At 43.7% G+C, this 24,755-nt stretch overlaps 2 protein-coding genes across 4 annotated transcripts; both read left to right on the top strand.

The window, feature by feature from the left end:
- The first annotated feature begins 87 nt into the window (after positions 1–87).
- Positions 88–5,116, top strand: plac8l1 (PLAC8 like 1). 3 transcript variants are annotated; one of them, XM_027023048.3, is made up of 4 exons: positions 88–958; positions 1,157–1,343; positions 2,181–2,317; positions 4,415–5,116. In XM_027023048.3, exons 2-4 carry the CDS (start codon positions 1,184–1,186, stop codon positions 4,544–4,546), a joined length of 429 nt encoding a protein of 142 aa, XP_026878849.1. In that variant the 5' UTR covers positions 88–958; positions 1,157–1,183; the 3' UTR covers positions 4,547–5,116. The 3 variants fall into 3 exon arrangements, with proteins under 3 accessions (XP_026878849.1, XP_026878850.1, XP_026878848.1); XM_027023049.3 differs by lacking the exon at positions 88–958 and having other exon boundaries at positions 971–1,343; positions 2,181–2,363; XM_027023047.3 differs by lacking the exon at positions 88–958 and having other exon boundaries at positions 973–1,343.
- A 12,283-nt stretch (positions 5,117–17,399) lies between these two features.
- Positions 17,400–20,814, top strand: grxcr2 (glutaredoxin and cysteine rich domain containing 2). The gene is made up of 3 exons (XM_027023051.3): positions 17,400–17,878; positions 18,761–18,985; positions 19,709–20,814. Exons 1-3 carry the CDS (start codon positions 17,567–17,569, stop codon positions 19,877–19,879), a joined length of 708 nt encoding a protein of 235 aa, XP_026878852.1. The 5' UTR covers positions 17,400–17,566; the 3' UTR covers positions 19,880–20,814.
- The last annotated feature ends 3,941 nt before the right edge of the window (positions 20,815–24,755 follow it).

Below are 24,755 nucleotides of genomic sequence, written 5' to 3'. Positions count from 1 at the left end.
GGTGTTATTTGCGAATCTCTGCCGGCGTTTTCCTGTTCTGGTGCTGGAATGTTCGTGCACTGCATGTTTTAAAGTCACCTCTTTTACAGTCTCATCAGATGTTATAGCAGGGAACACTCCAGAATGTGCAGTACAGGGGTGCTCCAAGTCCGAGGCTGGGAAACACTGCGTTGTGGGATAATAGTTGTCGCTGGTTTTTTTTGGGTTTTTTTTGTTTTTTTTGTTTTTTTTCGGTAGCTAATCCTCAACAAATTGAAAGTTGACTGCAGTGCACTGAAATGCATGTGATCAGCTCGATATGTGTCTCATGCACAGGAGAGGGAAATGATGCCAATCTTTAGTCTCGGGGGGAAATGTACACATCTGCCCTGCCAAGTATGTTTGTTTACCACATGAGCTTTTTACACACATAGGAACCTCACTGGTTCAGGCAAAGTTTACTTTTAGATGCTTTCTTTAATTTTTGTAACATCCGTATCATGTTATGATGTTCTAAGAATTGGGTTTGCTGACTAGACCAGGTTGGCAGGGCTGGGAGACACTCTGGACTGAAACATCCACTGCGTTCTGCTTCATGCTGAGGGACATTTATTGTGTTGAGATGGATGGTCATTTGTGTGAGCAGATTGTGTGTCAGCCATGTTTGTGTGCGTCTTAATTGACTATAGAATTGGGCACTGTGCCTGGCTGTGTAACCCTTCTCCATTGTGTGCTTCTTCACTCTAGTTTGGGTAGTGTGTGTGTGTGTGTGTGTGTGTGTGTGTGTGTGTGTGAATGTCTTGGAGAAGGCTGGCCTCTTATCAGTCCGGTGCAGCTTGCTGGTTTAAGTCTTTGACCAGGCAGTTATCTGAAGGAGCACACCCCACCGTCACCATGGCAAACTCACCCTCATCCTCCCCCCTCGCTCCCGTTAGCCCGAGGAGCTGTTGCACTCTGACGTCTCCACTGCCGTCATTATGTAAGTGTGCTCCCTATCAGACACCATCACTTGTATGGAGGGTAATGCTGTGAAAAACACTGTCAAAATATTCATGACAGGAGGACACATCGTGCTGTTCGTCTCGTGAAAACGGAAATTGCCCCTGACGCTGCGTCGTCCGAATTTCCTTGGGGGGGGGGGCTTACTATGCACCAACTACCTCTTCTCTCGCCACAGTTCAGAGTTGACTCGGGCAGCCACGGGATGGGAAGCACGGGCCGGTCACCTCAGGGTGGTGCGATGCAGCTTCCTGTGCTGACCCAGCCAGGCCTCGGGATGACCACTACGACGGTGACTACCATCACTCAAACAGGCGGCGACTGGAGCACGGGCCTCTTTGACGTGTGCGCCGACAACAGCACCTGTAAGGGGGACACATTACCAGTAAAAAACAAAACAAAAAACCAGCCTAAATGTAGCAGCAGCTGAGAGTTTTGCAGTTGTAAAACAAATGCATCTTTTGAAGGTTGTGTTGGCATGTGGACTGCAGGACCATTGAGTGCCTCTGTAATTCTGAGATTTTCATTCTGGTTGAAATGTTCCAAGCAGAGCCTTCTCTGTATGTCTCTGGGGAAATTTACTCCATGAAAAAAACATTTTTGCAAAAAATGCAATGCATACATCATCTGGAAAAAAACCCCCCTGATGTGCAGGTAAAACATGCTGCAAATGCATAACTAATATCAGGCACAAATGCTTTAATTTAGCAGAGAAGTGGTCAATTGGCATTATGTAAATGATCAGTCATCGCAAAATTGCTTCATTTTACATTACTTGAAGTATTTTGTTTAAAATTAAATGCCATAGAAGAGCAGGTGAGCTTTTCCATTTTTATTACTTTTTTAGTACATACAAAATGTACTGAGAAATATGATCACAGTGTGTGATAGTGTCACTACTGAATGGTGAAATTTGAGACAGCTGCTATAGTTTTGATATTTTCATTATGCTAATTAGAGGTATTGCCTTTTGTTTGTTAGAAACATTAGCAAAATAACCACACACACTCCGCAAACTTAAAATTCCACCTGCATAAAAGTACATTGTCCTTCAGTACTGTAGTTGAAATTGACATTTTTATTACTTGCTTTTAAGATCTGAAATTATTGAAGTGACAAGTAAAAGACAACTGTATGTCTTGGCTGGTTCTTAAGGCATAATTCCATTTGATTTTGTTGCTTTCCTTTGCTCTGCCCTCCAGGTGTGATGGGTGCCTTGCTGCCCTGCTGTCTGGAGCTGAGTTTGGCTCATCAGTTTGGTGAGTGCCTTTGGCTTCCTCTGCTCCCGGGCTCCACCTTTGCCATGCGGGTCGGCATCAGAGAACGTTTCAAGATCAGGGTGCGGACCTTCCGATACATCAGACACGCACACACGGGCACACAGGGTAGTGGAGTTGATTATTATTATTATTATTCCCCCCCCCCATAGTGAAAGGAGTATGCTCTCGAAATGTAATGGAGATTTCTGTCATATTTTAAGATACTCTGCATACATTTTATTTTCTTTTAATGTTTTCAATGCTAGTTCTGTGATCTTGTTCATAAACCTCTTTTATCAGAACAAATGTTTTATAGCAAACATTTGTGGGCAGGGTTTTTCTTATCCCTCTGCAGATGGTTAGTTCATCTCTAAACAACATTCATTTGAATATCAATTAAGTTCAACTGAAATGAAATGCAATAGATTGCATTAAATCTAACCCTAACCTTAATCCCACCTCTAACCTTAACTTTAACCCTAAACCTAATTCTATCCTTAACCCTATTGAGAATCACATTTTTAGCGAATAATTTGTTAGCAATTTCTGCTTCTGTAGCTAACATATAGGGGACCATCAAAGCAAACTGTAAACAACAGCAAAATTTAAAAAGAGCTTTGATCATGAGATTTATGTGCAGATTTGCTCATTTTAAGTTGTGTTTTAAAACCTGTTAAAGGTTCAGACTGCATGGCTGTCCAATTTGGATCAAAGGGTTTGTGTAGTGTTGTGTGGGTTTTTTTTTTTTTTTTTTGTTTGTTTGTTTTTGTTTTTTTAATAATTATTATTATTTTTATTTTTATAACCTCTAAGCAGCTTGTTAACAATGAGCAGCACTGGTCTGATACAGTTTGCATACATGAGGGGGTGGAGGGTCGCTTTGAGACAGCTCCAAACATTTCTCATAAGTACCAGCGTGGCATGAATAAACGTTACATTTTTGGTCTGCGGAACGTTAACTGGTAGAGTATGACAAAAATATCCTCATATTTCTTAGACTGACGCAGTCCAGCTTGCTTTCGTCCATTGTACACTTTTCTAGATAAATCCGGCTAAAACATTTATTTGTCATTGGACCAGTTGCCAAACAGCAATCCCCAAAGGAACCAAATCGTATCAGTACTGGCGGGCATGGAAAAGAGTGATAAACTGAATAATCTTCATGTAGAAATGGCAGGGTACACATGAAAACCAGCACTACTTCACTGTCCCCTGGCACTTTCCTCTAATCAACATCCTCGTCGACAGCACAGAAGTAGCCATTTCCTCGATGGCAGTTAGCTTGCTGGCTATCTGCTTTTTTTCCCCCAGTGAAAAATGTCAGCGATGTCTAATCTCGACACTGCAGCAAATGCATGACGCTAGGCTCCAGCTAGCACTACAGTTAGCCTTCAAGCGTTTTGGTTCCCAAGCTACTGAAAAGGGCTAGCAACAAAAAACTTTGGGCTCTGTGGCTTTTGTAATACTTAAAAAAACTGAGGTATTTTGGTGAGTCAACTATTTGATGTCTGTTGCAAGTGTTAGTCCTATTTAGCCACCAGATAAGGTAGCAATACTGAAATATGTCAGAATATATCCAGCCTTAGTCTGACATAACTTTGTAATGTGCAATTAATAGCACATCTGTATTCTTTTTCTAATTGGACTAGGGCACATTATGGAATATTCTGTTTGTAGTTGTGCCTCTAAGCAAAAGTACTTTGAAACTAGCGTCTGACTAAAACTTTCAGTGTCTGCCAAAAAGATTTTAAAAGTGAGAATGTTTGTTTGCTAAATTTGTTTACCAATGTCTGTTATTCAACTTTATTATTATTAAATAATTTTAAAAAGGACTCATTAATTTAAATTATTCCTTTGTAGACATAAATGAATGAATGACATAAATGACCACTGACCCCATGTTGACTAACTGAAACTAGTACTCCTTTGTTGACTAACAAACTCTAGTACTTGTTTATTGCACTTATCGTTGTCTAAGATGGAGCATTTTGCACTTCTAGGCATCAGCACTAATCCCTGTATTCCAACAGTATTCTAGTTAATTGGTATATTGGCTCTAACCTACTATACTGGCTAGGATGTATTCTGTGAGTAAATGAGAAGCAATTTTGTAAGTCGCTCTGGATAAGCGCTTCTGCTAAAAGCCGTCTGTGTTTGTGCTGTATCTGTATCTGTAGGGCAGCATCTGTGAGGACTGGACTACAGTGTTGTTCTGCTACCCTCTGGCTGTGTGTCAAATGGTCCGAGAGATGAAGAGGAGGATGAGGAGGCAGATGTACACTGTTTCTACTGCACTTGAGTGTTCCTGAAAGCAACTGTGCATGCCTGTATGTTTAGGTGTGTTGGGCAGTTCTTAAAAACTGAGAGGCTAGTCTTGGCTGTGGGTATATTTGTATACTGTATTTACGGCTGTATAAAGAGACCTGCCCGTACTTCTTAGTTAAAGATGGATGTCTCTGGTATTTCAAATGGATGGATAGGTGGGTGAATGTGGGGATGGGGGTTTGTTTATATAAAAATATATATATATATATATAAAAATAAAAGCTCTCCCAGGGTGCATGTTTGGTCAGGTTATTTGATTGCCTTTTTTCTTTCTTGTTTTGTCAAGTTCAATTTTGGAAGTTTTCTTTCTTAATACAAAACTTCACAGGTTAGTGACACAGTGGAAAATCAGTTTGTTCAATCAGTCCATTTGTGTAACATTATTCATTACTGTTTGTGTGTTATGAGTCAATATGTGCACTGAATTCTTTGCCATCAGATTAATTTTACTGTAGCCCTGTACATTTCAACAGTATTCACTATACATTAAAGACTGCTTGAGTCCAGTAAATGTCTAAAGTGGAGAGATCTTTTAAAAATATTAAACTGTATTTACCAGACACTTCCCTATAAAGCTTTATTTTTGCATGTTCCAGTGGAGGGCACTGTTGCCACGCGTGCACGTGCATACACACACACACACACACACACACACACACACACACACACCTCCCTCTCCACACAACTGTGCCACGGACCACAGTAAAGTGCTTTTGCTGGTGGAGGTGCCAGTTGAAGAGGCCTGTTAGGGGCTTTCTCTGTGCCCCCCGGGCAGTGAGACCACTGGAGCCTCCAGCCCTGTCGATCCAAACCTACAAACAGATGGAGAAGAATGACAACGGGGACAGCAGGCTTAAAACGGCAGGCTTAGTTTCAGCGTTTCAGGCAGGAGCCCGAAGCGGAGCAAGAAGAGATGCGATGTTTTTGCAATTACCCTCCACCCCGTGACTCTTCATTTTCCTTTCCATGCCCCTGTTGGGGACTTTTCATGGGCATGACGCGCATTTTTGCATGTACAAGAGGGAGTGTTTCGCAGAGCAGCGTCCTCTCTGATGGCCCTATCCATGGCAACAGCGAGGCCACCTGGGGCTGTCCTCCTTACGGCAATGCTCCATCAGGCTGGCTCATCACTGCACAGGGGGCACACTCAGGTGTTCATGGGCCTGGAGTTCAGTTCTCGCTCCATGAATAAACACCCAGTTTTATGACCGCAGGAAGGGCTGGAGCCTTCTGCAGACAAACCCTTGTTTGGATTGGACTTGGTGAATGGAACCAAGTCATGGGCTGAGTTATTTCTTCACCTGACTAACTGGAGGCAAATGGATACAAAAAGGAGTGTTGCTTTGCTTTGATTGTGCCCAAGGCTGATGATGCCTTTAACCAGAAACCAATCAGTGATAGTTGGTCAGAGGAGTGGTTTTCAGGCCGTGTGCATGGGTCATGTGGTGAAGAGGGCATCAAGGTTGGTATGGAGGCAAATATCGAGGCTTGCGACTTATGATGAATGGAGTCCAAGCTCAAAAATAGCTGTTTTTCAGGCTATGCACTGCAGCATTTTTGATAGCACTGGGTGCCACTTAGTCACATGTTGGGTCTTTTATTTTTCTTCACGAAGTTCCAAGGTCTTGCACTGATTGAGGCTCTTATTCTTTCATCTCCCACAGTTGATTCATGGGAGGATGTTGGCTGTTATCTGGGCGACTCTGGCTGTAAAGTGAAGAATAGGTCACAGGAGACCCGCCAGCTGCTTCCTGGAGTCTAGCGGCGATCAAATGCTGCTTATTGGTTTGTCATTATGAGGAGTCCAGTGTAATTCATGTGGCTAGGTCAGAAGGATAACTAAGCCGAACTGTAGCCTTGGAGCAATTTGCTCAGGAGAAGCTCTGCTCCAACTTCTCATTAATCCATGATAAAGTCGCTGTGGATCATAGTAAAGTCTGGACATTTCCCCATTAGGATTCTTTCAGAGGAACTGTCCCAACAAAATGGTCACCACTTCATACACAGATGGAGCCCCAAGGAGTTGGACAAAATGGCTCCAAATTATTAGACACTTTGCTCCTTGTGTGAAAAACTGTGCAACTTTCATTGGCCATCATGATTTCTGACTTATTGATATTTTTGATAGATATTGGGTAATAAATGACAATGAACACTTCATTGATAATGGATGTCTTAATTTGTTACTGGGGCCAGGCATAACTCACAGTGAGGAAACGGTGATAATGATCACCTTCAGCCATGCTGCTGATAACGGCAGCATGTGCAATTCCTTGCTAACTTTCCTTGTTGGGTTATGTGTAGGTTACAAAGTCCTCAAAAACAGAGCATGGACAGCATACCGCCCAAGGGGGTTAGTAATGCAGCAGTAATGATAAGTGGTGGATCAGGAGCAACCCCAAAGGCACGCACACTTGTGTGGACCTGGGCCCAGGTTTCCCATTAACTATCCATCAGCAATCACAGGACTTGAGCTCAGTACTGTGATTTCAGGGAAGTTCTTTTCATCCTTGAGACAGAGAGAAAAGGGTTTTCTCGAATATTGCATGAATCCTCAGAAATATGCTTTCCATGTACTACCATCCATTTGACATTCTAAAAGAATAGAAAGCCAAGATATTCCAGATGGACTGATGTAGAACCACTCAGTGTAAAGGCATGTGAAGTTGTTAAAGCTATTTTACTGACCAAGACCTGACATAAGGACTCAAGATACTCATCTTTGCATAGTGATTCATGATTTTATTACCTCTTACTGTTATTTCAACATTGTTCTTATTATATAATAGAAGTCTTTGATGTCAAGGTACTTATATGAGCTAGGTCTTAATATTGAGAATAAAGACAACCACCTTAAGTTCATGTTGTGGCCTTTAGAATTAGGGACAAGTTGAGACATGTTGATTTTTGGTAGGGCTGATGTTTGTGCCACCTCTGACAGCTGTTAGTTGATGTTATTGTACTGGATACAGTTCATCACAGAGATGTTTGATGTCACAAACATCCAAATATGGCCCACACTGACTACAGCCCATACATATACTATGCCACTTTTTAATAACATCGATACCGTGTTTTATGTATCCCTATTTATATTTCAGAAGTGCTCCTGAGTTGCATCTGAGTGACTGAAGAAGTGGTGCGACTGTTTTTTTCCCCCAAGGCCATATGGGTAAAAGGTCAATACTGTTTAAACCAGAGTAAAGCATATCAGAAACCTGAGGTCTGAGCCACCCACACAGCATACCTGTGCTTTTGCAGATTGGCAGTAGTCAGAAACATATGCGAACATACTTTATAATATAAACACGTTTAAATATTCACATTCTCAGCACATACACATTCAGTATAGTATCTTCTACTATACTAAAGGCAGAATACTACATATAGAATACTATACAAAAGCCTTACTTTCTGCTCTTCTCTATGTACTCCAACAGAAAGAGATCATGTCTTTTTTTTTTTTTCTTCCCCTTCGTTGTGGGCCTCCACATACCAAAATCAATTTTATTTTGCTAAAAAGCATAGTTTGGTGGTTATTTCAAAAGCAATGTGAAACATAAATTTCTTGTTTATCTTTAAACTTAAAGCATTGTCACTGGACTGCGTCCCAGCAGCAAAGTTCATTTGTAAAATAAATTGACTTTTTCTTCCACAACAGGCCTGTACAGCACATTTCCAAAGCAACACCGATCAGCACCGATACCTTTTTGTGTGTCTTTGCCACTCATACCTGAATCTTCTCTGTTCTACTGTGTGAATGATTTCACCAACCAGGTTGGCTTATTCACCTGACAGCACTGATAGCCATGGAGCTATGATTTTGCTTGCAGAGTTGGGGTTCCTTTGAAGTCCACAGCCACCTTATTGCCATTTGTAAAGTTTACAATGCAACTACCGGTTTGGTACACACCACGGTGGACTAGAGCTCAACTGCTGTGGGTGTTATTTTAATATTGCAGGTCATTTTTTTTCAGGTCTTCCTTCCTGTCCTGTAAGATCACCATCCAACAGGCATTTTTAGAATAAGGGAGTAGAGTATTTTACAGTATTTAGAATGTAGTATTTTTACAGAATTTAGAATGCTTAATGCCATCACTGAACCCGTATGAGGATGGAGCTTATAACCTGTCTTATCGTTTTCCTTTTGCGGGGAAAGACAACACAGACAGGGTTGGTATCAATTCATCTTATCAAGAGCAGGTGTCAGGGTACTTGCAGTGCTTGTCGGCACATGGTGAAAAATCCCCTTTCGAAAAGTTGTGGGCCGGCTGAACGTGAACACGTTAGAAGGCTCTAAAAATAGGCCGGCCCTGTCTTGCCAGGTCCCTGTACTGTGTGGAGTGTGGCCAGCTCAGGCTCCTGTGAAAAAGAAACAAACGTCTGCTCTGGATGACATGTCAATCAAACGAACAGATCATGACAGAGGGCCACGAGGCTCGGCTGACGCCACGAGCTGCCCTTGGATCCCTCATCAGTCACCATGGTTGGTCTTGTTGCTCTTAGAGAGAGAGAGAGAATGAGAGAGGAAGAATGAGAGGGAGAATGAGAGAGAGGGAGAATGAGAGAGGGAGGGAGAAAGGGGGAGAATGAGGGAGAGAGAATGAGGGAGAATGAGGGAGAGAATGAGGGAGAGAGAATGAGAGCGAGAATGAGAGGTAGGGAGAAAGGGAGAATGAGAGAAAGGGAGAATGGGAGAGAATGAGAGAGGGAGAATGAGGGAGAGAATGAGAGGGAGGGAGAGAAAGAGAATGAGGGGGAGAATGAGGGAGAAAGAGAGGGAGGGAGAATGAGAGGGAGAATGAGGGAGAGGGAGAGAATGAGGGAGAGAGAATGAGAGGGAGAATGAGAAAGAGGGAGAATGGGAGAGAATGAGAGAGGGAGAATGAGGGAGAGAATGAGAGGGAGGGAGAGAAATAGAATGAGAGGGAGAATGAGAGGGAGAATGAGAGAGGGAGAATGATGGAGAGAGAGGGAGGGAGAGAAAGAATGAGAAAGGGAGAAGGAGAGAGAATGAGAGAGCGGGAGAATGAGGGAGAGGGAGAGAGGGAAAGAGGGAGGGAGAGAAAGAGAATGAGAGGGAGAATGAGGGAGAGGGAGAATGAGGGAGAGAGAGGGAGAATGGGAGAGGGAGAGAGGGGGAGAATGAGGGAGAATGGGAGAGAATGAGAGAGAGGGAGAGGGAAAATGAGGGAGAGAGGGAGAATGAGGGAGAGGGAGAATGAGAGGGAGAATGAGGGAGAGAGAGAGAGAATGAGAGAGGGAGAATGAGGGAGAGAGAGGGAGAATGAGGGAGAGAGGGAGAATGGGAGAGGGAGAATGAGAAGGAGAATGGGAGAGAGGGAGAGAAAGAATGAGAAAGGGAGAATGAGAGAGGGAGAGAGAATGAGGGAGAGGGAGAATGAGGGAGAGAGGGAGAATGGGAGAGGGAGAATGAGGGAGAGAGAGGGGGAGAATGAGGGAGAATGAGAGAGGGAGAATGATGGAGAGAGGGAGGGAGAGAGAATGAGAAAGGGAGAAAGAGAGGGAGAATGAGAGAGCGGGAGAATGAGGGAGAGGGAGAGAGGGAGAGAGGGAGGGAGAGAAAGAGAATGAGAGAGGGGGAATGAGGGGGAGAGAGAATGAGGGAGAGAGAGGGAGAATGAGGGAGAGGGAGAATGAGGGAGAATGAGGGAGAGAGAGAAGGAGAATGAGGGAGAATGGAGAGAGAGAGAAAGAGAATGAGAAAGGGAGAATGAGAGGGAGAGAGGGGGAGAATGAGAAGGAGAATGGGAGGAGAGGGAGGGAGAGAAAGAGAATGAGAGAGGGAGAATGAGGGGAGAGGGAGAATGGAGGGAGAGGAGAGGAAGAGGAGATGAGGAGAGAGAGGGGAGAATGAGAAGGGAGATGGAGAGAGAGAAAGAGAATGAGAAAGGGAGAATGAGAGAGGGAGAGAGAATGAGGGATGAGGGAGAATGAGGGAGAGAGAGTGGGGGAGAATGAGAGTGAGAATGAGGGGAGAGAGGAGAATGATGGAGAGAGGAGAGGGGAGAGAAGAGAATGAGAGGAGAGAGATGAGAGAGCGGGAGAATGAAGTGAGAATGAGGGAGAGAGGGAGAAAGAGGGAGAATGATGGAGAGAGGGAGGGAGAGAAAGAGAATGAGAGGGAGAGAGAATGAGAGAGCGGGAGAATGAGGGAGAGAGAGGGAGAGAGGGAGGGAGAGAAAGAGAATAGAGGGAGAATGAGGGAGAATGAGGGAGAGAGGGAGAATGAGAGAGAGAGGGAGAATGAGGGAGTATGAGGGAGAGAGAGGGAGAATGGGAGAGGGAGAATGAGGGAGAGAGAGGGGGAGAATGGGAGAGAGGGAGAGAAAGAGAATGAGAAAGGGAGAATGAGAAAGGGAGAATGAGAGAGGGAGAGAGAAAGAGCGGGAGAATGAGGGAGAGGGAGAATGAGCGAGAGAGAGGGAGAATGAGAGAGGGAGAGAGAGAATGAGAGGGAGAATGAAAGGGAGATAGGGAGAAAGAGGGAGAGAGAATGAGGGAGAGGGAGAAAGAGGGAGAAAGAGAGGGAGAATGAGGGAGAGAGAGGGGGAGAATGAGAGGGAGAATGGGAGAGAGAATGAGAGAGAGAGAGAATGTGAGAGAATGAGAGAGAATGAGAGAATGAAAGAGAGAATGAGAGAAAGAATAAGAGAGAATGAGAGAGAGAAAGAAAGAGAGAGAATGAAAGAGAGAATGTGAGAGAGAATGAGAGAAAGAATTAGAGAATGAGAGAAAGAGAGAATGAGAGAGAGAGAATGAGAGAATGAAAGAGAGAATGAGAGAGTGAGAGAGAAAGAGAATGAGAGAGAATGAGAGAGAGAATGAGAGAGAGAAAGAATGAGAAAGAGAGAGAATGAGAGAATGAGACGGGCTGTGTGTGAGAGACAGACAGGAGAAAGGCCAGGCATGTCACTAAGATTAAATATAAAAAAAAAATTAGTATTACAAGAAGAATGGCTGAGCAATGTGGCTACGATGGAAGGAACTTCAGAAGAATGACAGGGAAAGCGAGAAGTAAGAAGCATGGTAAGAACAAGAGCAGAAAGATAGGAGAGACATGGGAAGTGAAGAGTGTGAACCCAAGAGGCAGGGGGAAAGAGGAGAAAGTGAGGCATGGAAAGAACCTGTGGGCTTCAGATCAAAGCGACGGAGCAGGAATGTGGGTGAACACATGATGGTCTATGGAGGTAGAGCAAGACCAGTGAGGAAATTGGCAAAAGCATAAAAAGCAAGCAAGCGTGGACACTTCAGAGGGAAATTGGGGAGGAACTTGAAGTGAGGAAGGCATGAGGGATTCAATTATGGCATATTTGTGGCCTGCACTACCATGTCACAGAATACATTGTCCAGACTTTGAGGAAAGAACTTCACACATGCATTTCTGTACTCCTGTGACACACACACACACACACACACACACACACACACACACACACACACTGTGAGAGCTCAAGCAAGCTGTAGGCATGACGCTAGCTGAAGGGGAGAGAAATAAACAAGGCATCCTTGACAAAAAACTACCCTGACATGGACTAGAAGTAACACTCTGCCTGGTTTCCTTGAATCTTTTGAAACATCAGATGGTGTTTATAAGAGATTATGCCATACAAATGGTCAAATAACATTTAGAACATGGCATGCATTATGATAGAAATATTCATGCATTATTCACATCAAGGGTCAATCCTTGTGTTGAAAAACAAGACTTCTCACCTTTGGTTGGTCTTAAATTGATGCCTTGACTGACCCTTTAAGGATCCTGTTCTCTTATGAATGTTGCGCTGAGAAACATGGACTGAAGGCAGAAGGCTGTGAAATCGTCTTGCCTCTTGAAGCTCTCCCATTGCTTTGTCACTTTGCCTCTCCAAAGATTCCACTTGAAAAGTTACTGTGGTGAGCACTTGTACAGACCAAAGCACGAACTTGCCAAATCTTTGTGGATGATGATGGATGTTTTATCCTGTGACAAGAACCGCTGAGGACCAGCACTCATGAGCCAGCGGAAAATAATGAACGGCTTCAAAGGAGGTCTCAAGCTTCAAATAAAGTGCATCTTTCTCTGCATACGGATACTCCACCTTTTGTAGATTTGGGAAGCCTTAATTAGGAAAAAAAACGAAACATGGTGTAATCATCCTATGAGTAATCCATCCTGTGAGAACGAATATGAATTTGGGCTACAGTGTGCATGACTGAAAAAAAACATTCATCTTCAAAGCAGTCTGGAGGGAAGATGAAACAGAGATCAGATCACTGACAACAAGGCCAGACTTGTGAATTACACCAGCAGAAAAGGGGGCTGGCTGGTGCAGTTTTTGAAGTGCAGCTTGTCCTGACGTTTGCAGGTGATATCTAAGGTTGGGGCTAATGTAAGGGCTAGATCAAAGGGAAGGAGTGATGATGGATCCATCTAGATTCCCTTCAAAAAAGGCCGGCATTACAGAGACACTCTGTCCTCCTCTGACTGTGTTGGACTCATGGTGGACTGTCTGTGCCTGGTCACCGGTGGCCATAAAGCTGAGCTTTGGGAATGAGAAACACAGTGCAATGCATTCTCTCAGGGCTACAGTAAAACGACATGGTAGCTTGGCACAGCACGAAGAAATGAACACATCACGATGTTAAAGAGGCGCTCTACGGACCTCACCACCTGGCTACTATTTTGAGACAGCAGAGAGGAAAACAACAGCTTTCCCTCAGATGCTACTGGGTATTATATTACATAATCATTCTTTGGCTCTGTAAGGTCTATTTGTTTCCTAGCCAGCCGTATAAGGAATTAGCACCAAACCAAGCCATAGCCAAGCTGTGTTTGCCGCTGTTTTGAAACGCTATCTCTGCCATTCTGAGGTCAGATATGCCGATAAGTCCATAGATCCCTGGAAAGACCCTGTCAGGCAACGGCTTATACAAGGCATGCCTATGCTCAAAGAGAAATGCTGTAACTACAGTGCATCAGTGCCCAGGTACTTAATAAAAGCAGAACACAAATAGCACTGGTCTTTGCACAATGCAGTTATGCAGTGTGGCTCTCCATCCTCCAGGTCACCTAATAACCTTCACAACCTTCACATTGTTTCCAGCCTTAATACTGCCAAAAATGGAGCTAAGGTGAGGTCCGAATACAGAATAGCAAAAGAAGCCCTGCGGTTCCCCTCTAAGGCTTGCTGACTGTCGAATGAGTTAGGCTCTTTCCAAAGGCATTTGAGTGACTTGTGTCAAGTGCATGCAGAAATGAGATCGACACCTGTGACAGAAGTTACCTCAGAGGAGCAGAGTGGGTGATCGAGAGACTCGGCCGGTTGGTATGAGCGTCAGTGGGTACGGTGTGTCTGGCCATTACATAAGAGTACAGTGTGAGTCAGTGTGAGCAGTTACAGATCAGCTGCTGAGATTTCAGTCTATATTTAGAGAGCCCTAGCTGGGCTTCTTCAAAGGGATACTATTAGGGTTTGTCAGCTAGAATGCTTTCTTCTCCATTAATTTAGCCATTAATATGTGGATTCATTCTATTTGTTCTGTTAGCCGGCCAGCATGGCTGATTGTACTATGGGTACAAGCCGGTTAGAATTCTAGAATGCAAAGCGTGCAGCCTTTGTTGAGGCCAAGCCAAATTTAGTACAGTGGGAGGAACAAAATATGCTGTTCTTTGCAGTCAGTGTAAAGCAAGAGCTCTCTGGGATTTCCCAGTTAGAATTACTTAGAAGGAAAAGTCATGTTGCAAGAACACCTGTCTACACATATTTGCTGACTCCCGGATCGTTCACTGACCCTGACCTCGAAACGGTACGTCCGTACATTTCCCTTGACCGACCCACGCACCAGAGGGCCTGCTACGACTGACCTGGGCCTACTACCTCCACAATTCATCTGCTTTGCTCTCTGTGACTTCCCCTTTTTTTTATGAGCTGACACCTTCTAAATTATTCAGAGCGTGATGCCATAGTGCTTGCCAGCTAAGAAATGGGCTTTTTCCTCCTGATACCCAGAGAACCTCTCTCCTCCACCTTCTTCCATCTTTAGTGCTCCTGGATTGGGCTCTGCTGGAGCTCGCGGCAACGCCGATCCAAGCACAGCCTTCCTTGCACGATCCGGGGGTGGTGGTCCATACCAGCTGTCGGCATGTGCACATTTGTGAGCTGTGAGAGGTGTAGTGATAAAGATGGACGTTCCTTCCTGTAGGGGTTCTCCTCAAGCCAAATAGCAATTCCTGCTTCATCCTTCACCTGGAGGTTAGGTCAAATGCTTATGAAGCATCTGAGGGAAAAAAAAGCATTCCCCATATGTCTGGTTCAACCTGTCCATATATTTTCATTATAATACAGACAAGTCTGACCATAGAAAAATAGCCCCCCAATGCCACAAAAAAGGTTAATCTATAGATATGTTTCTACTACATTGTAAACCATTCTTTACTGTGCCTTTACTGTGTCTTTCATTTTTTTATTTTCTGTACAGATTTCCTGTTTTAAGTGCAATATTTTACTTTAAAATTCCTCTTGCTTAAGTATTTTTTCTACTAAAATATTTGATCTTGCTGAATGCAGTAAGTGCAGATCAAACCCCATGCGTGAGCTTAAGAGGGGAGAACGGTGGGATGCCCAGTCAAATGGGTGAGCAGGAGAGCCACCATCTCCTAACGAGCCAGCGGGGTGGAGAGGGAGGGGCCCTTTCCCTTGCAGGAGCTCGCTGGGCCTCAGCACCGGCAGTAGTTCAGACGAAGCCCAGCCTGATACTGGCAGCTGACTCCCGGGCCATTATCTGCTCTCTGCGATCCAGCTCCCTGCGGTGTTAAAAAGCCTGCCTTTAGAACCCTAGCAACTGAGCACTGGTGTACTGCACAATAGGTCCATGGTGTATTAAGATGAAAAAATATGAATGAGCAGAAAATAGCATATACTAGAGAGAGTAGAGAGTAAGCAGTGTTTACCCTTAAGTACTGTAATTTTACACTATTTTGTGGGTAAACAGTAGGGCATGTTTGAATGTTACTGGCAAAATGGCACCTCGCTTTATAAGAGCCAGATGCAGCTATACAATGGCTGCTTTAGGTCTGATTATGACACCACTGATAGTTAAAACTGAAGCTGACATGAACACCATGTTGATATGTGGAAGGTTGATAGGCAGAATTTTCCTGAATTTCTTTGACAAATGGTGCCAAGTAAGTACAGCCTCTTTGAGAGGCCTATTGCGGTCCGTGTTTAACTACTCGCCTTTTCAAGGCCTTATTACCATTTTGATAAACTACATCAGCATTTGATGTGGCCTCTCTTTCGCAGTTCAAATCAGCATAATAGGCAATTTTTTTCCGATGGCAGAAGAAATGCTCGGTCCTCGGCCTTGGCAACACAACCTCGTTTCTTCGTTGCGCGATCCCACCCCTATGATTATCAGTCAGATTATCATTGTGTTCAGTCTCAATTCACACATAATTTAAGACACACATGAATATTTCACAGCCCTCTCCAGCTGCTGTTTATCCTTCTCTCTCTCTCTCTCTCTCTCTCTCTCTCTCTCTCTCTCTCTCTCTCTCATTACCAATGGGAACATAGGAATAAGGAGTTACGCATTGGCTACAACAAGTTGGATGATATTAGTTTACTAATACTGGCCTGAAACTAATTACCCATCGATGTTTAAATACACGACTTCTGAAAGAGCAAAATGGATGTTAACAAATTTACAAGTTCTAAATCATCTAAGTTTACAAGTTCTAAATCATGCCAATGATAAGGTGTCATCTGTTAAAAAAAACAAAACTATTTATTTTAGCAATCAAGTGGAAGAAAGTTCCGAGGGAATAGACGTACTTGAAGCGATTACTTGTCTCTTGAGTGAATGCATTAAATGCATTTACAAAGACGTTGTCAAATGCCTCTAGTTTTATCCAGAGAACTTTTAACCGCATCAAGTCTCATTCTCATTCACGGCAAAAAGGTTTTGACCACTGGTGTCAGAAAAATTAAGGAAGATGAATCACACAGTCCAAACGTAGCAAAAATCTTTTAGCTAAAGACTTTAAATGATTGTTGCACTGAAATGAGAGCAAGACAAAGTCTCACAAATGACTCCACAGCAAATACGAACTGGGTGAAAAAGAGGGGAAAAAAATAACTTGGAAGTCAGTCAGAATGAAATAACGGTCAACTGGGGAGATAATTGCCAGACTAATGTTAGAATACATGAGGGTTATGTCCCCCATTTGTTAGATTAGATGGTTCCCCACTGGCCATGGTCTTATCTTGAAAATTCTGCTGATGTCATGGTGGGTTTTACATACACTGCAAGATACTGTGTGAAAATATGATGGATATTAATGGCCATCATCCATAATGACCAGTGATATAAAATGGCTCAAAAGAAGGAAATTGTCAGCAGAGTGAGACTGAATAAGGCTGAACAAATGGCTTTGAAGTCCGAAGGCACTGTTCTCCTGCAGAGAAATTCACTTGTAATCCACTTAACTCTTTGCTCTTCTGCTTCAGTGTAGTTTGATGGATGTTTTAAAATTGCCTTAAATAAACCCATATTTAACACAATTTTTAAATGTGTAATTCAATGGCCTTTCATAAACACCAAAAATTCATTTGGTCACTTTATAATAAGTAAAGTGTTGCTAAGGGTAACTAAACTCAGACGCCATTTCCAAGCTCTCAAGCATAGTATCAGTTAAGAACAGGGGGACTCTGAGTGTGTGTCACAACTGAAGCTTTTCGAGTTGTTCAGCTCCCTCCCGTAAGAGTGTGGAGACACACCTGCTTAGAGCATGATTATTTAATGAAAGCACCGCGGTTTATGCCTCTCCTGTTCTGCACCTGATCTGGCTTCTCAATAATTCAGCGGCACACCGCGGAGCAGCTGCCCTGTCCTCGCCTCCCTCTTTCACCTTGCTCCTCCAAACTGCCCTGCCCCTGCGCGTACCAGGTGCAGCTTCTTCGCAGGAAACATCGAGTGAGCCGCTCACCACTGAGGAGACCATGGAGGTGCCCCACTGGAACCAGGGGCCGATGCACGAGGCCAAACCCAGGAAGGTGAGGTTCAAGCTGGCCTCATCCTACAGCGGCCGTGTGCTCAAGCACGTGTACGAGGATGGCCAGGAGCTGGAGAGTCCTGGTGAGACGTACCCCCACAGCTTCATCCACGCCGAGCTCCCCCGACACCTGCACGCCGAGCAGCTGTGTGGCTTCGAGGAGGTGCAAGAACTCCTCGCCAAGAGGATCAACATTTACCGGGGGACGGGCGGCTACGCGCCCCTGTGCTACGATGATCTTCAAGACGGCGATGACAAAGTGAGTCTGGGTAACGCCGTGGTATGACTTTTGCGCTCGGATAAGGCACCATCGCCTTCACACCGTCGCCGTAACACTGCCGCTGCGATGTATGAGCGCTTTGTTGTAGCTTTGCACTCCCCCTTCCCCCGCATTACAGTTCCTCACTGTAGTGTTACATAACTGATACTTCGCTTGTGGTCTCTTACTTTTCCTCGAATTTGTCTATTTATAGAGACACGCAGTCTTCACTGAAGCTTTCAGCTGTTTCAGCCTCAGGACACCGGACATTAGTGTTAGCTTTATTTTAATTGTTTGCTGCGTGTTTTCTTCTTTCCCATTTAGCGTGTTTGCACAATGCCGCTCTCAGATAATTGGGGTGAATAATTAGGCCGAATCCTCGAGCATAATGTATTATTAGTATGCAGCTGCTGAAAGTGGCTTATCAGAATATGAAACAAGATTGGATCCATGCTCCCCCCCCCCCCCCCCCCATCCTCGCACACAAGGCAAATATCGATGCCTGGAAATAGTCAGAACTGCAGAGAAAAAGGCGTCTATATAATTCTGCTCCGTATTATTACAGTGTCAGTCATAAAGTTTGCCTGCCATAGTTCTGCGGTGGATCCGCAGTGCAGCAAATCAAACTCGTCATGAAAGGCAGGCAATATTCTTTTCCAGCTTTCTCTCAAAGGGTCTCTGTGATGAAATTGCCTACTCACTGCCTTAGCTGTTTACAGCATCAGAATCAAACAGATTCAGAGTAAATGGCAGAGAGCTTTGATCCCTGGCTTTTGTGTACATTCTACCTAATCTGCAACCACGTGTACTTTGGCCCCTGTGTGTGCGTGTGTGCGTGCGTGCGCGCGTGCGTGCGTGCATGCGTTTTCGTGCTCTGTTCAGGAGCCGGTTTTAGACTTTGGAAAGATCATCATCTACACGAACAACCTGAAGATCATCCGGGGTCCACAGAAGAAAGCCGAGACTAGCAGAAGCCACCATCGTGCCCGGGGAGAGGGAGGCGAGTCCTCGCCAGGTCGTGAGTCCCGGGCCAAGGGGAGGCACAGAGCAAGAAATGCCCGCACCGAGGAACACAGTCCTACAACTAAACAAAAGGCTCCCATGAAGGTCTGAACCAAAAACCATCTTAGACATAGAAACATAGAAAGATTACTTGATGCAACAAATTCGCTTAAAGGTAATGCATAAACATATGTATCATAGCTCTGGCCTGGGCTTGAATAATTGTTGATTTGGTGTCGGATTTTTATCCAAATAGCAGAACTGTCTATTGGTTGCAGCACCTCACGTTTATAACACCTACATTATTTCCAGTTGAATAAGGCACGGATTAGGCATGAATTATTTCTGCATGCAAGCCGATTTGAAAAATAACATTTCATTCACTGAAAATAACTTTCCACCAGTCCTCGTGCATTATGCACAAAACGCTACATGTAAAGTCCATTGTGTTCCTCATTCTCTCGCCTTCCATGTAATAAGCACTGGCTTCAACTTTGTTAACATCATTCCACGTAGTTTCTCTGGCTAAGGTGCTGCTCCAACACTATAAAAGCTAATTCAAATCCCAGATGTACCATTCGTCATTGAGAGTACAAATGGCACTGCTCTCACTGGGTTGAAAGGGTTTCTCTCCCTGCTTTGTGCAGCTGATCTACCCGCCATCGTGGGCATTAGCAGAAGACACCGACAGGCGTTTTTGGTCCTTCACAAAGCGCATTAGCATGAAAAGTCGTTTGAGCACCAAGTTCTCCTCCTCGACCCAGTTTGGAGCTCCTTTAGTGAGGGCGGTTGTCAGTGCTTGTAGGTTTGCCCGTTTATTCCCCGCAGGAGGTGGGCGGCTGCGAGCAGTGTGGAGGATCAGGCAGCGCCCCCTGCTCCGTGTGTCACGGCAGCAAGCTGTCCATGCTAGCCAACCGTTTCAACGAGTCCATCCGAGAGCTGCGCTGCCCAGCGTGCGACGCCCACGGCCTGGAGCGCTGCCAGTCGTGCGGGAAGTAGCTAACTCAACCCGCTTGCCGCTGCTTTCAGCGAAGGTCCTCAGCGGCGCCGACATCAGACGACAGCGTTTGAACGGGACGACGGGAACGGAACGAAGCAGGGGAGTATGCATGTGGTGTATGAGAACCCAACAGAAAATATCAGGCAGTAGATGAGGTTTGAAGTTTGTATCAAATCTGTGGCGAAATGGGTTAATATACTGATAATACTAATAATAGAGAGATAAACTGAGGGCTTATTGAGGAAAGCATTTTGTTATACACAGTTGCCCAGTTTATGATGGAAAGTGAAAACGCAGAGGACTTACTTCATGATTTGCATTTCTGTAGCAAAACACAATGAAGATGGAATATAAAATGAAATGTGTTCAGTCTGACAAAGCAGCATATGTTAAATAATATTCATCCCTGCTTGTGTACGGAATAAGATTTTGAGTGTGACTCCGGTAATGCAATGTTGGTAGAAAATGGAATAAAATTTTAAGTATGTAATTGTAGCCATTATACAGGTTTTAAATGGCAGAAGTGTTTGTGGTTTTCTAAGTGCACTACAATTAAAATGCTTATATCAATTATGGGTCTTCCTTCTACAGTAGGTCTTGGCATATGAAACAGCTGTATGGACCTAATGGCATCTGTTTTTAGCGCATCTTAAGTTATTACTTATGACAGCTGAAATGATTATCAGGGATTGTTAGTGATAAAGATATGTTTTAGTTTTTCCAAAAGGAGAAAGGCAGAAGGATGTAGCCCATCAAATTGCAAGGGCTGTATTAGTGACCCTGTTATTACATTTGGCTAGACACAGAAATGTGTTTCTGACACTGGCATTTATATATGAATGTACAATCTGTAGTTACATTGGGACCTGCTGCTTTATTAAAACACAAGCAAATAAACCAAGAAATAAAAAAATGCAATGGCTTTACAAATAGATATACAAATAGAAACTGCAGATTTCTCTCTCTCTCTCTCTCTCTCTCTCGCTACATATACACACACACACACATATTATTAGATACACACACACACACACACACACACATATATATATATATATATATATATATATATATATATATATATATATATATATATATATATATATATTTACGCCAGTGAAACCTGGAGGAATACAAAGAGGATCGCCCAGAAACTAAACGTTTTCCATCAACAGTGCCTCCGCTGAATATTGGGCATCTCGTATAAGGACAGAATTACCAATGAGGAAGTTCTTCAATGGAGTGGATTGCGGAAGCTGGAAGAAATCGTCACCGAATGCAGAATGCGTCTCGCTGGTCATCTCCTACGTCTTCCAGACAAACGCATACAAAAAGGCAGCTGTACACTGGACACCGACAGGAGGAAAGCGAAAGCAAGGCCGACCCAAAACCACCTGGAGATCAACCTTCATCGCCGACCTAAAAACTATTGACATACGCTCGTTGGACGAAGCCAGAGACGCTGCAGTCGATAGGACCCATTGGAGAGCGCTTGTTGCCCAATGCACCAAGGAGTGCGGGAGGAACTAAAGTAAAAAATATATATACATAAAATTCATATTATTACCTACATAGATTAAATGTAGGTAGATGGACATTGCATAAATCCATTCAAAATGAAATCCATGACGAAATAATATTGTGGCACAAAAAGTCATTCTGAATCTGAATATATGTATGCATGTATATGTATATATATCCAGTTGGTGGCCATTTTTGCTCACATTTTTGCATTCTACCAGAAGCTTGGGACTGTGAGGGTGTGGTGCAGTATTTTCCCAGGCTTGTGCGCTTCTCAACCGAGATTGATGTTGTCATTCCTAGGATCTGTTACAGCCACTTCTCCAGCTTCTCACAGCCCCAAGTGTCCCTGTCACCATTACTGTTAACTTTCTACATTCTCTCTATTTCTTCTTTCAGTCCCTGGGACTGCCACATCTATTTCCAGCACTGTTTTCTGCATCTTATACTATCAGAATGTCTGGTTGGTTCCCCACTACTTGTTTATCTGTCTGAATCTGGAGGTCCCACAGGATCTTATGCTTTTTGTTCACCACTCTATGTGGTTCCTCCCTTTTGGACACGGGGGTGGCCTCACATATATTCTTATGCATGATCCCTTCCAATTTGCTGTATATATAATATGTGAATCCTCCCACATTTTCTTAAAACTGCTGTAACTTGTGTTAACTCTGAACTAATTCATATTTGACTCCAAGTCTTATTCACAAATAAGAAGCGTTAGTGCAGGTACTAAAATAGGACCATCCTATGCTAACCTGTGTGTGTGTGTGTGTGTGTGTGTGTGTGTGTGTGTGTGTGTGTATGAGAACTGCTAACTTTTTGGGATGTTCTAGTGCCATCACATTGAGTGCCTCCCAATGGAATAACAGTGGTGCCTCATGTGCCACTGATGCCAGAGGGGAACGACGACTCTGGCAAGTGGTACAGAGCAATCGATGCACCACAGTGGGCAGTTAACCTCTGTACTGAACACAGGAGCAAGTAGGAGAGTGTCAGGGATCACCACTGAGCAAACACTGTTATGTCTGGGCCTGCGAATCTGACGCATGGTTAAGGTGCCAATGCTAACCAAGGTTCATTTTCAACATCACCTCCAGCTTGCAGAGGAGTACTGTAATTGCACACTGGGGGATAGGAAAACATTGCCTTCTCGGACAGATCCCAGTACGTGCTACATAAAGTGGACGGACAGTGGCGTATAAGCCTGAGAGCTACCCCCAAAGAAACAACTTTGGGCCAAATGCAGGCTGTTGGTGGCAGTGTGGCAGGGATGTTTTCTTGGCATGATCTTGGACCTCTATTACCACTGTATGAGTGTCTGAATGCCAATGGGTACCTGGCAATCCTAGCAGACCATGTGCACCTGTACATGTTAATGTTCTTCCCTGGTGGTAATGGTACCTATCAACCGGATAATGACCCACCTCACTGTGCCAGGGTGGTGCATGAGTGGTATCAGGAGCACGACAGTGACTTTGGTGGCCATTCCTGGTATGTTAACTTGGCCAGTCTCAGTGGAGCACATCTGGGAATCAACAGGTTCACCGTGAAACAGCTTCAGTGCTTCATCGGCTGTGCAAGCAAAGAGCTTCTCTTTAAAGCACGTGAAGCACTTTGCTTGCCCAGCTGATGAAGGATCACCATCTGAAACATCCTGTTTCTCTGGAAACTTTATGTACTACAATTTTGAATATCTATATCTATCTTTAGAGACAGTGCATTTTATGTGTGTGTGTGTGTGTGTGTGTGTGTGTGTGTGTATGTGTGTGTGTGTGTGTGTGTGTGTGTGTGTATATATGTATATGTATATATCTCCATGTATGGGAAAATATCTAGTGTAAGACACTGACTGCCTCTAGCATGCAGAATAGTTATAGACTTTTCTGATATGTGCGCTTTGAACATTTTCTAGTCGGAATGTCTAGATGGAGTACAGTGCAGACCTCCTGTCCTGAAGTGAGGAGTAATGTGGGTTGAAATGTCACACAGGGAGGAGTGCTGTGGGCTGAAGGCTTTATATATCCATGTCAAAAGCAAACACCCATGCAGGTCTGTACAAGAGAGTGGAGGACAAGTCATCAGAGTGTACTGTAAGAAATGAGTTGCGTACAGTTCCAGGCCTGGTGACCCAAGACTTTTATGTTTTTCCTCTGCTTACGCTAATTACCAACTGCAGTGTGTCAGAGTCATGTACAGTGTGTTAGAAGCAGGATGACAGAAAAACAGAATCAGTGGTCTTTTGTATGTTATGCAAGGTTATTTAACTTGTTTCAGACTGCTGTTTTTAATGGGAATCTGGTGATATGTAGGTTTGGTTCATTTTGGTTCAGAAACAAACTAAGGTTCTTTAGTTCTATGGTAATCATTATCCTTCGCTTGGAAGCTCTTTGTGCTTAACATTATCTATGTTTTGGACATTGTATCTCAATTCATTCCTTTTTTTCTGTGCATGTAACAGCTGTTATTTGGACAGTACCTTTTTCAAAAGGTAATACATGTAATATGGCTTCCAAAACTCAAAAATGTATGTGTTGTTTAAAAATATTAGTTTTTGAAAAATACATTTATTTCTATTAGCACAGGCCCTGGTAAGAAATCTCTTTAAATAATGCTTCATGTGGGATTTATATTCTTTTGGCTTCTTCCAATGCAGCACTTTATAAGCAGATTCACTGGCAAAATCTGTGGCCAAGTACAGGTGCCATAAAGTTGAGCACATTCTAGAATTTCTGACATGCAAAGCAATCTTTTGGAATAAATATTATTTTTTCCACCTATATTTAAAGACCAGCTGTTGCATGTAACAATCCAAACAAATTATTTCACAGGAAAGCCCCACTGGCAGGGGAAGATTTCATTGCAGATTAAGTTTATCTTATCTGTACTGGCCAGCAACTCGGAGATACATTATCTATCTATCTGTCTATCTATCTGTCTGTCTGGCTGTCTGTCTATCTATCACTTCTCACACACACACACACACACACACACACACACACACACACACACACACACACACACACACATATACATATATATTCTGCACCACAAAGCATGGTTATCCACATAGATTCTGGCCTTTAACAGCTTTATCTCCAATAAGAATAAATCAACCCAGTTGCAGCTATCCTAGTGTCATATGGACTGATCAAGTTTCTTCTGTGCTAGTGAATAAAATGTGGGTGATTCGGAAAATCATGCATATTCAGAAATAAGAAACAAGTCTTTTTATTTAACTTGATTGAAGGGAAGCATGTTTGGAGTACTGCAACGATTTACTCTCTGAGCAAGTAATACAAAATTCAGAATGTGACAAGCTTGCTGTCCTCTTTTTTGGACACATGGGCAGAG

Source organism: Electrophorus electricus, chromosome 8, assembly GCF_041902795.1.
Source record: "Electrophorus electricus isolate QZ-2024a chromosome 8, ASM4190279v1, whole genome shotgun sequence".
NCBI classification, from domain to species: Eukaryota; Metazoa; Chordata; class Actinopteri; order Gymnotiformes; family Gymnotidae; genus Electrophorus; species Electrophorus electricus.
The sequence above is the reverse complement of the archived record's forward strand: the minus strand, read 5'-3'. Positions and strand labels throughout refer to the sequence as shown.

Coding starts and splice junctions, on each gene's coding strand:
- grxcr2 (XM_027023051.3), top strand. CDS start 17,567: ATGGAGGTGCCCCACTGGAACCAGGGGCCGATGCACGAGGCCAAACCC. Junction 17,879..18,760: donor TTCAAGACGGCGATGACAAA/GTGAGTCTGGGT, acceptor TGCTCTGTTCAG/GAGCCGGTTTTAGACTTTGG. Junction 18,986..19,708: donor AACAAAAGGCTCCCATGAAG/GTCTGAACCAAA, acceptor TATTCCCCGCAG/GAGGTGGGCGGCTGCGAGCA.
- plac8l1 (XM_027023047.3), top strand. CDS start 1,127: ATGCACCAACTACCTCTTCTCTCGCCACAGTTCAGAGTTGACTCGGGC. Junction 1,344..2,180: donor GTGCGCCGACAACAGCACCT/GTAAGGGGGACA, acceptor TCTGCCCTCCAG/GTGTGATGGGTGCCTTGCTG. Junction 2,318..4,414: donor GAGAACGTTTCAAGATCAGG/GTGCGGACCTTC, acceptor CTGTATCTGTAG/GGCAGCATCTGTGAGGACTG.